Source organism: Lissotriton vulgaris, chromosome 1_1 (genome assembly GCF_964263255.1).
Source record: "Lissotriton vulgaris chromosome 1_1, aLisVul1.2, whole genome shotgun sequence".
In the NCBI taxonomy this organism is placed as follows: Eukaryota; Metazoa; Chordata; class Amphibia; order Caudata; family Salamandridae; genus Lissotriton; species Lissotriton vulgaris.
Window position 1 is genome coordinate 1511412634 of NC_141685.1, and position 12036 is coordinate 1511424669.

Here is a 12036-nt window from a genome sequence, read left to right on the forward strand (position 1 = left end):
GCCTTTGCTACCCGAGGACCCTTTTAGGCCTCACCAAAACCACTGTTTTACTAAACCACTATAACTAGTGGACAGCATATGCCACGTCAACTTCTCACAAAGAACTGCAGTGTGTGGTTTGTCTTTCTCCTTCCCTTTGAGCACTTTTGTGGGGCAGGGGGTTTCCTATGTCATTCATACCAATGTTAGTCCTCAGAGGAGGTTGGGTCCAATCGTCACCCATCATAACCTGGATTTCAGGTGAGTGGCCTTGTGACAGCCATTTTTCGGAGCAATGAGAGGTCCCATTTTGAGTATTCATCGCGCTACGGTGATTCCGAGATGCAAGGTCTTGCTTCGAGGATGTCGCTCAGTGACGGTTCGGAGGTGCTATGACACTGCGAGGTCATGCGTTGAGGATGCATCGTGCAACGGAAGTTCTGAGGAGCTGCAAGGTCCTGCTTTTGGGCTGTGTTGCACAGTGGAGGTTCGGATGCAGCACTGTGAGGTGATGTCAGTTCTGCTAGGACCACAGCTGGGTTGGTAGAGCACCTTCCTGCCCACTTCCAAGGGTCCAGGACAGGGGTGGCACCACTTGGGGAGTTAGGTCTCGCAGCAGGCAGAGCACAGGTATAGGATTCATAGTGGTTGGAGCCTTTTCTGTGCCTGAGGCTCTGATCAGGATGCCAGTTGACTAGCCCTTGGAGTCAATCCAGTGGCCCTGGGTTCAAGATGCATGTTTAGTCCTTCTCAGGCAGCATTGTAGCAGTTCTTCTTGTAGCAGAGCAGCACAGCAGTCCTGGGTCTTCCACATGACCAGATCTGTACTGAGGAGTTGGATCTGAGGGTCCATTATTTATACCTGTTGCACACTTTGAAGTGGGAGAAGCTTCTAGAGGTGTCTTGAGTTTCCTGCCTCCCTGCCATGGCCCCAGCTTGTCTCCGACACAAAAGACTAGTGTAAAGCCCTTTGTGAGTTTGAGGCAGAGTGCTTGTGGTGTGCAAATGTGATAGGTGACCGCTCCGCCATCTTATTAAGTTAGAGATGGCCCATCCTGCCAACACCTATTTCCCCTTTGTCTCTCTGTGTGGGAATGCTACACAAAGACCAGCTGCCAGCTACACTTAGACATGTGACCCAGGATACAGGCTGCAGGCATCAAATGGTTGGAACAAGAAAATGCTAACTTTCTAAAAGTGACATTATCAGAATTGTGACTTTAAATCCGACCTTACCAGTAAGGAGGGTTTTTAATAAGAAATCTTTAGTCACCAAACGCAACAGTCTTACCTGCCCTCAATTAAAAGTTATCACTTATTAAATGTAATTAGGTTACCCAATGTTGTGCTATAAGAGGTAGGCCTTGTTGTAGTGGAAAACGAATTCAAGAGATTTTCACTACCAGGATGTGTGAAAGTTGAAAGTAAATGTCCAGCTTTTTAACTACAATTTGTACTCCCCTATGGGCTGTAGGACCTACCCTAGAGGTGATTTGTATGTATTAGAAAATGTTTAGGCCTGGCAAAGGTTTTATTTTATCAGGTCAAAATGGTAGGCCAAAACTGCGCACAAAGGCTGCAATGGTAGGCCTGAGACGTGTTTAACAGGCTACTTAAGTGGGTGGCACAGTGAGTGCTGTAGACCCACTAGTAGCATTACATTTATCGTCCCTGGGTACATGTAGAACCACTTGACTAGGGACTTGCAGGTAAATTAAATGTGCCAATTGGGTGTAAGCCAATTTCACCACGTTTAAAGTATAGCTCACAAGCACTTTGTGCACTGGCAAGCAGTGGTAAAGTGCGCAGAGTCCTAAAAGCCAACAAAACTGGGTCCAGAAAACAAGAGGGTAAAGGCAAAGTGTGGCGATGACCCTGCAGTGAGGGCCAAGTCCAACACCACCTGATCCCTATCCAAATACCACTGACTGTCCCACAACGTTGAAAAACAACTGGTAGCATTGCGCAAGTATTATAGGAGTCTCACTTTTCACTTGTTGTCTGATCAATATGATGCAAGTCTGGGTGCCCAACATTGAATCCGCCACATACATAAAATATAATTCTTATTGCATTGGCAGGGGGGGTCAGACAGGGGTGTGTGCTGGCCCCCCTGCTTTTTATTCTTTATATTAACGATTTGAGCTGCTCGCTGAGTACTTTAACAAAAGATGTACCTTACGTGAATGGGGTCCCCATACCCACCCTCCTTTACGCTGATGATGTGGTCCTAATGGGCCGCACACCAAAGGCACTTCGCACTTTAATTTCAGGCTTCGTCCGTTTCATGGCAGACCTAGGCTTGACCACAAATTTTAAAAAATCTCTTATTATGAGCTGTGGCCCCAAAAAATATAAAATTGTTGAGATTAAATCAGGTACAAATGTTCTGAAAAGCACTTGCACTTTTCCCTATCTGGGGTTGCTATTTTCTAATACTGGTTCGTGGCAACCACACGTTTCTTATGCAAGGAACAAGTTGGGTAAAGCGATAAATTGTGTCACTTCTCTGACAACCCAACCATGCTGATGTGATTACACCACTAGTAAAGATCTACCAAACCCAATGCATCCCAACTGGTACATATGGCGCTGAGGTTTGGGGTTATACAAACTGTATCCATAACCAGACCGAAGAAAACAGGTTTTGTCGGAAGGTGCTGGGTGGGGTTATTTGTTCCCCACACTATATATGCCATAGTGAATTGAACATCTCATACATAGAAGATTTTGTTAGATCCAGACCAGTACTCTTCTGGCTAAAGATATGGATCAACCCGGCTGCCACTTTGACCCGTGATATAATCTTGGACTGTTTAAAATGTGACAGGGCACACTGTATACTGTGGTTAAAAGCTGTAAAAGAATGCCTTGAAAGCGTAGGACATGGTTATTTGTTTACTTCACCCAGTTTAATAAACCGTTCACACAAGACTATTATTAAAAGGGCATTATACCATCTGTATAGAGAGGAGCGGGAAAGGAAGAACCTGTCAAAGTGTACCGTTACAAAATACATGGGTTATTCTGAACCCCGAATCAATCACCCAGGCCCTCCACAGAGGTACTTACGTTTATACCTTGGCAGATGGAACAGGAGCCTACTGTTTCGCTTTCGAGATGGGAGCATAGTAAATCTATTAAACTTCCCCCTGGGTTACAACAAACATCTGGAAACTTTGTATTGTCCATGTAATCCAAATATGAAACAGAGTCTCATGCACTTTTTGTTTTTCTGCGATTTTTATAAATTGTTTTCCACTCATTATTTAATGCCCTATTGTCGGAAATGTAAGTTGACCAATTTTAGAATAGCACTGAGGACCTTTTTACTACTGGGCTCAGATTAAGTAATATTCAGAGTGAGCTGTTTTCTTAAAGCTGCTGTTCGATCACGAGCCACCTTACATATTGATGTATAACATCTGCACATTGCACTTTTTTATGCACTTTATAACTCTTTCTGCACATTTTGCATTTTTGCACATTATTGATGTGGACTCATTAACGTTGTTGCTATTTTTCCTTTGTTTTTAAAATAACTTTTAATTGTATATAATGCTGTTTTTAACAAAGAGGGACATTCTGTGTGTTATTGTGAAATTGATTGACTGAATTATGTTTTATGCCAGCTGTCATATTATCGTACTGTACTGTTTTGAAATTGCAATTGCATGTACTTTTATGGATGTTTTTATTCCGAATAAAGATCTTTTTACTTGACTTGACTAATTGTCTTATTAAAAATGTTAGTACATTTTGAAAATGTGAGGCTTGGTAATAGCTCAGGTAGACATCCTGCCCAAAAATCTAACTTGGCTACTCGAGGACCAGATGTCGTAACAGATTGTGTACGTTTCGATTTCAATCGTAAATGTGTTGACATATTCTGCTATCCAAGCAAATTCCTATCAACTTATCCGGTCTGTAATTTTTAAAAATATACATCTATGCCAAATATTACTTTATAAGAAGGGAATTAGAGGTCTGATTTGAGCACAGATTTACTCGATCAGCTACTAGAGATGTCTCCTCCACACTGTGTATTTTTAATCCAAGGGATTTGTTGAAAGTTTGACTGTTTTGGTGGAGGGTTCGAGTGTCATGTGCCAAGATTTGATCAATTTGTCTGTCACTCAAGCTTTCTACTAGGCTTCATTGATTACCAGTCGAGAACAAGACATTCTTGAAAATGGTGTGTTGCAGGATGTCCCACAAACAGACCCAAACACAAATTGATTTAAAGGCTCATCCCCTTATTCATGCCGCCAACAGGAATTCAGATACAACGGCTTTTTGGAAGGTCCCAAAGCTCTTCACTGGAACGGAGAGGGGCGCTTTGTGATGCTGACACTTAGCTGTGGAATACCGACCTCTCTAGAAAGCAATAAAGGCCATGCTAAGCCAATGTCGGAAATATCTAAAAATGTACCTGTTTAATCTGCAGCTTTACTCCTCCATTATGCTTTATTTGCCCTGTGCTTGATGCTGATTTGCCCTGTGCTTGGTGCTGATTTGCCCTGCGCTTGATGCTGATTTCGGCCATTTCATGGAGCAGTGCCTTTTAAATAGGAGAAATAGAATTACATTAAAATTCACATCTTCGTAGACTTGTCTTTTGAATTATATTTGACGCAAATTAGTGGAAAAGAATACTCTCAAAGTAAATCATAGAAAATTATGGACGTGTGCAGCTCGGATGCACCAGATTGCTCATGTCGCCAGCTTCAGACTGGAGTTTTTTTGTTTGCTATAGTTGGCCAACTGTCTAATGCTATTTATAGTGCATGTGTACTTTTCTTTCTGTTTGGTCTTCGTGATTCACTTTCTGGCATATGCATGTGTAGGAGTTTGAAACCTGGAAGACTTTGCAATCTCACTGCCTTCCTCCTTTTATTTTAGGACCGTGAACTTCGACATCATTAAGTACCTGTATGATTTCTTGTGAAGGCGCATTCCGAAGCCGTGCGGACAGCGGGACGTTGAATCGGCAAAGCTGTGTGTATCCATCCACGTGGATGTCCAGGCACCACAGCGCTGACACTCTTGACTGTGACCAAGCAGGTGCTTGCCCAGCTTGGCATCCGATGCCAGTGCTCGGGTTGGCTTGGGTGGATCCGATCTGAGCATCTTTTCCAAGGTTCTCGGAGTACGTGGATGCGATGTGTTAATTATAAACAGCGGGGTCCGAGTACAATCTGTTCCCCTCTTAATGATGTTATCCTGCACGGGAGTAGCCCGAAACCCATTTAATTGGGAGTTTGTTGTTCGATGAACTGTCCCCCGCGTTATTAACTTGGCGGCAGCGCGAGCCTTCGACTGGCCGGTCCCCACTCCGATGCTCTACAGGAGTCCCTGCATTTGCTGCCAGAGTGGCTTCTCATAAGGTGACATTTGGAAAAGAGAGCCGTAGCAGAAAATATGAAACAAGAGTACACTTAAAACGTGCCAGTGTGTACTGATGTGTGCATCGAAACTTTGAGGATGTGTTGGGATTTATCTATCTGAATATTCGTGCATCTATTATTAGCCATGTGTAATAAATTACTTTCATGCGCTGATGTGTGCCAAAGGCCTCCCTTTCTATAGCAGCATAATGAATAACTGACCCTGCTTTTTCCCAATTATCGAATACTTGTTTTAATCAAACTGTCCAGGATAAACAACCGAGTTTTTCTTTCCACTTTGATTTACAGGTTTATAGTATTTTGTGTATACCATTTTTAACATGGAACATGACACGAAGAGCATTGAGACCAAGGAAACAAACATGTGGCTAAATGTAAATGTAAATGTATAGGCATTTATATAGCGCACTACTTACCCGGAGGGTCCCAAGGTGCTGCGACTGCTGCGAAACCCTTCCTGGCTTCCCTGAGAGATAGTCCCTTAATGGGTATCTCCAGGGTGAGACCAGGCATCCCCGGCGGTCTGGTGGGGCCGTTAGTGAAGATGAGGCAAGCTAATGCCCAGAGTTGCCGAGTGTGATCGCTGATCAGAGTGGGCACCGAGGCGAGAGAATTATCGAGTCCGCTGACCCTGGTCCAGAAACCTGCCGCGCCGGGAATCGAACCCTGGTCCCGGGCCGTCCTCTGCTCTCGGGTCTGCCGCCTCTGACCAGTGAGCCACACTACCTCAAAGGTTCACAGATCCACGACTACCAAGGAATTCCATAGTTACCAATATTTTTTTAAAACCTTTTATAATGAACGTTTGGTAGTATTTTAAAAATGGTTGTATAGTAGCTCTCAGTATTAAGTTGTAGCGTTCACTTCTGTGTGCTTCTTCTAGACACTTGTAGGTGAACCGAGGCACAAGGAGTGCAGTTAACATGGTGTGAAGAAATGGGGGGTATTGTATTGTGTGATTGTGCCACCTCAACGTGTAGTACGCTTACAGACCCTTTTAGGACCCTTAAGTTTAGTCTGTCATACCCTTAGCTCAACCCTGGGTAGCTGTGGCTCTGAGCAGCAAGGCTTACACAGAGGAACAAGTGTAAAGCATTTAAACAGCCCAACACAATTGCAGAAGGAATCGACGCAACACCCAAGAAATAACACACCAAATTAGCCTCTTCCATGCTCGTGACGGCCGGAAGCAGTCCAGTGCCACGGTGGGAGTGTGCACAGGACTGCCCCCGGCCGTCCGAATCCCGAATCCCCGCCCACTAATAAACTCCCGCACAGCGTGGAAATTTCACACGCACTGAAGAGGTTAGAGCAGAATTTGTAAAGTTAAAAATAAAAGTATGTGCCATTGCTCTCGTAAGGAGGCCACTGCAGCTTGCACCATGCATTGCCCCTGAAAGTGCTGCCAGTGACAGTACAAACTCAACTAATAACCATCACACTCCTAGAAGTGTAATGCTTCAGACTATGCCAGGACCCCAAAGCTATGAGAATGGCTTGGGCTGCAGGTAATAATCATTTTTAATGTATATTGAATTAATAATTAACTGTTGTTGTGGTAATGTCGGACAGCGCCACCCTGTGGCAGACTATCACAAGTGCCGGTGTTGACAATTAAGTGCCGGTGCAGGGCACCGGAAACCACCAGCTGAAATTAAGCACAGCACCAATTTATAAAAATTATATTTTATAAGAATTTAGTCATTAAAACAAAAAAAGATCCACTCGAGGGTTCCGGAGATATGCATTTTACAAGCAGTAATAAAGCAATTTCACTCAACTGCGAACAAGCCTTGACAAAGTCAATAAATTGGGCACTTAGAAACTTTTTCAAAGAACACTTAGGTAAGTGTCAATCCGGTCGGTTAGCAGTACTCTGGGTGACCAACTCCAGCAGGGAGCTATTCAAATGGACCAGCAAGGTCCTCCGGAGCAGTTACCTCCTCAGAAGTAGTAGTGAATGAATGAAGACATTTATATAGGCCACAGCTACTCAACCAGAGTGTGCCGGTGCTAAACAAGCCTCCCTATCAACTCAACTGACACCCCACGCAGTGGGAAACTAGATTTAAAATTGCTTCTTGAAGATGGCAAAATCAATAAAAGGAAGCAGGTTCTAGGCCTGTGCTCCCAGGAACGTGAAGAACTGCCGCCCTACCGGGCACGGTATATTCTGGAAACAGAAGCCTGGCTTCACCTCCCAGATCAAGCTTCTCCTTGATATGTTTTGAAACCTCCAGGAAGGCGCATTCTGTACTATATTTGGCTCTGAAGCCTGACTGGCTGATGTGCAAAAAGTTATTATTTTGTGCAAAAAGTTAATATTTTCCGCATAGTCCGAAATAACCGTATTCACGTATACCCCTCATGGGGGGTGGAGGGCGGTGGTGGGAGGTGGGTGCATAAAAAGAGAAAACATTTTCCTCATATACCTGTAAAATATGAAATTGACTTATTAAGCAGAGTGAAATGGAGGCAAAATACCCTTTCCTTGGTTATAACAAATTTGGATTATGGAGAATAAGACAAAAATAATTAGCTGGAATGTCAACGGATTAAGGGAAAATAGGAAATTTAATAGAATCTGTGAATTTTTGAACAAGTCTGGAGTCAACATTATATTTCTAGAAGAAACCCACTTAGAGCAGCAGGAATGTTAGGCAGCTTTTAAGAATCAAAAGTGGGTACAGGATCTTCTCTGCTCTGAACAGAGCGGTAGTACCAGAGGAGGGGCTATGATTATTAGATCTAATAGTGGGATAAGAGTTGAAAAACATCAAAATGATTATACAGGCAGATGGCTAACAGCATCCTTATTTATAAAAAACATACGGGTGACATGTGCTATATATTATGGAACAAACCAGGACTCTCCAGATTATCTGGTTAGCTTAAAAACTAGCTTCCAGAATTTAAATGCTCCTATTATACTAGGGGGCGATTTCAATTTAGTATTTGATCCTAAATTGGATCGCACTTCTCGAGCTACCTCTGCCACATCATACAAATCCAAAAGAGAGCTCAGAAACATGATGAAGGATTTTAACTTACTAGATATCTGGAGAGTAAAGAATCAGAATAATAGAGACTATTCATTCTATAGTCATAGACATAGGCACCACTCACGCATAGATTTTTTCTTATTGATCAAGGGCTACTACCAAAGACAGTGTCCACCACTTACATTCCTGCTATCTTATCTGACCATTCCATGATAGAGTTAACAGTTGTATTTCCTCAATGTATTCAGGTAAGACGGTGGACCTTAGATAGATCCCTCCTATTACAGGAAGGCTTTGAAAATGTCCTACTAAAGAACATAGAGGAGTATTTTGAATTTAACAATGCCACTTCGTCTGAACAAACAGTATGGGAAGCATTTAAGTCTTACTTAAGGGGGGCACTTTCTACCATAATGATACAGAGAAATATAAGTAGGAAGAAGACAGAGGAGGACTCGTTGTTTAAAATTAAACAAAGAGCAAGAGCTACAGAGAGCCTCACTAGAGCAACAAACCAACTTGCCCTCCATCCAGAAGGAGCTAGAGAACTTAAAAGTTAAATATCAGGCAAATCTTGACAAGATCATTAAAGAGAGGTGGGATGCAAGCAGACTGCAGAACTTTTCCTATGGCGAAAAATGTGGCCGTATTTTGGCATGGAAGGCTAGGTCCGATCGAGCTAGAAACCAGATAAGTAGGTTAAAGATACAGAGTTCTGGCGACATAACATTTAATAATGATGAGCTGTTGGAAGAAGTTAAGTTATATATGCAGAACCTTTATACAGGTACAAACTATAAAACTTCTACTGAAGAAGCAGCTCACTGGCTGGAGGAGCTTAACCTCCCATATTTAACAGATGAGGATAGTTCGCTGCTAGGCTCTTTGATTAAAGAGGGGGAGATTCATGATCAGCTCAAAAGAATGGCCAGGGGAAAATCAGCTGGCCCAGATGGGCTTCCAGTTGAAGTTTATCAAATGGGGGCTGGCATAGTCGTTCCTATCCTTACGTCTCTATTTAATAAAATACATTATGAGGGACAGACTATTCCACCGACCTGGCTGGAAGCTACAGTAACGCTAGTTCTTAAGCCCAATAAGGACCCCTTGCAGTTGAGTCCTATAGGCCAATCTCGCTGCTAAATACAAATTACAAGATCTTCGCTGGGGTCTTGGCGGCGAGATTGGCCAAAGTAATTAAGTCCTTAATACATGAGGATCAGAGGGGCTTTATGCCAGGTAGGCAGTTAAATGAACTGACCTATCAAGCCATTGCTGCAATAGACTATGCTTCAGAGCAAAAAAAAACCTTAACTATCGTGGCAATTGACGCTGCCAAGGCCTTTGACCAGGTCCATTGGATATATCTATGGGAGGCTCTGTCTAAGTTTGGCATTCCAGCTAATTTTATAGCATCCATAAAAGCTCTGTATCATAGTCCTAAAGCCAAGTTTCTTGTAAATAATCTAACAGATTGAGTTCAAATAACACGGGGTACTAGGCAGTGATGCCCCCTGTCCCCTTTATTGTTTAATCTTTATATAGAGCCTTTGGTAAATCAGCTAAGATCAGATGCTCTGATTAAACCCTTCCAGATCAATGAGTTAAACCTAAGATTTGCACTATATGCTGACGACCTCCTAATGTATACATCCAATCCTGAGATATCTATCCACCGTCTATTTCATCATGCCGAAAGTTTTGGGGTGGTCTCAGGATATAGAATGAATAAAGAAAAAACGGAGGTCATGCAGTGGAATTATGTGGATAAACTCCCTGAAACAAAACCCCGGAAGGGATACCTTGGAATTCATTTAGTTCAGAACATCTCAGAAACATCCAAGGTGAATCTGGATAGAGTCTACAAGGACATCTGTGGGACTTTGCAGCGTTGGTCTGGCCTACCACTAAACATCTTTGGAAGGGTTAACTTAATTAAGATGGTTATTTTGCCAAAGGTTACTTTTCTTTTTAATTCAATACCCCTGACATTTAATCGTAAAGATATTGCCAAACTACAGGGAAGAATCGGATCCTTCATCTGGAACTGTAAATCGCCCAGAATCTCATTAAAAAAATTGCGACGGAAATTGAAAGCTGGAGGACTTGCCATGCCAGATATTTTGCACTATTGTCATTCTTTTCACTTTAAAAACTTCAGGCGTATGGCAGACAAAGCTGACACATCTTCTTTAGGACGGCTATTCCAGGCATTATTGCATGGCACCCCTTTAGGGCAAGAATCCTTTTTATTTAAATTTGGGGATCCAAGATTCTATAAGAAGGTTAGATTAAAGGTGTTAGGGACTGCCCTGAGAAACTGGGTGTTTGTGAGAAAGAAATTAGGTATTCCCTATTACACACCCCAAGCCCCTATATGGGATTCGCCTGGGACGCCAGAATGTCTGAGACCAATTATCAATTCCTCTTAAAACAGCTGGTATCATGCAGTGGCAGGATCTTTTGGATAAATCCCAGCTACTGGGGTGGGACTCACTCTCTAGGCTGACAAATGGAACTCTCACCAGGTTCAAATACTATTAGCTATCCAGTTGGTGGTCTACTATTCCATGGGAGTTTACAACCAACCCAAAATTTGAATCTGTGAAGAGAAAAGGTAGATGGAAAAAGGAGATTTCCTTTTGGTATGAGGCACTAAATGAGAAGGATGTAATCACGGAGGGTGAACTCAACAAGCTATGGGGAGAAATAGATGACCTGCAATGTGATAACTTGTTAGCATTATGGGGAGATTCCTTTAAATTGTTAAATATAGTGGTGAAATCTGCCCCCTTAAAGCGCAATCATCTGTTCACCCTGAACAGAGTTTATATAACTCCAAAAAAACTGGTTAGAATTACTAATCTTTAATATAGCTGCCCATGGTGTAAGGCCCCAGCTGTAGACGATATACACATGTTCGTAGAATGCCCAAGATTGTTACCCTATTGGACTAAAATTGGAGAGTTCATATCTGATGTCCTAGGTATACATATTGAGATCTCTTTAGGACAATTTTCTTTGGGTTAGGGGCAGAATACCAGCTTCAGGATATGATGACTAAATTCATCTTTTATGTAATTATCCTAGCAAGGCGTGAAATTTGTAAGGCCTGGAAGTCCGAGAATGCCCCTACATTTACGGATTGTCTGAAGTATATTGTGTATGTTAGCGAGTCCGATATGGCTTGTGACCGCTCTAGCCAAGATAAGATTTGGGCGGCCCTTGTGGCTTGGCGGAACCGATGAAAGTGTTCCTATGATTTCACCTGGGTACTGTTGGTGCTTGTTCTCCTGCCGAAGAAAGGGTCTTCAAGGTCGAAAGGGTATGGAGTGGACATAGCAAACAGCCAAGTCTAGAGAAGGGTTTTCGCCCTCCTCCCCTACAAAGGATATAATCCTTAAGGTTCGTACATCGCAATGTAGGGAGGAGGAGATACCCTAGCTAGAATACCCAATCTGGTATATGAGGAATATAAAAAATAAATAATAAAATAAAATAATAAATAAATTGGGCACTTAGAAACTTTTTCAAAGAACACTTAGGTAAGTGTCAATGCGGTCGGTTAGCAGTACTCTGGGTGACCAACTCCAGCAGGGAGCTATTCAAATGGACCAGCAAGGTCCTCCGGAGCAGTTACCTCCTCA

General features: G+C 42.7%; 1 protein-coding gene across 1 annotated transcript in view; it reads left to right on the plus strand.

Moving 5' to 3' along the window:
* ORC5 (origin recognition complex subunit 5) overlaps positions 1 to 5540 on the plus strand; it is a 333695-nt gene extending 328155 nt beyond the window's left edge. Inside the window, exon 14 of the mRNA XM_086967427.1 lies at positions 4882 to 5540. Within this exon, the coding sequence (XP_086823553.1) occupies positions 4882 to 4927 (46 nt within the window). The 3' untranslated portion in view covers positions 4928 to 5540. The remainder of the gene's footprint in view (positions 1 to 4881) is intronic.
* Positions 5541 to 12036: the final 6496 nt, after the last annotated feature.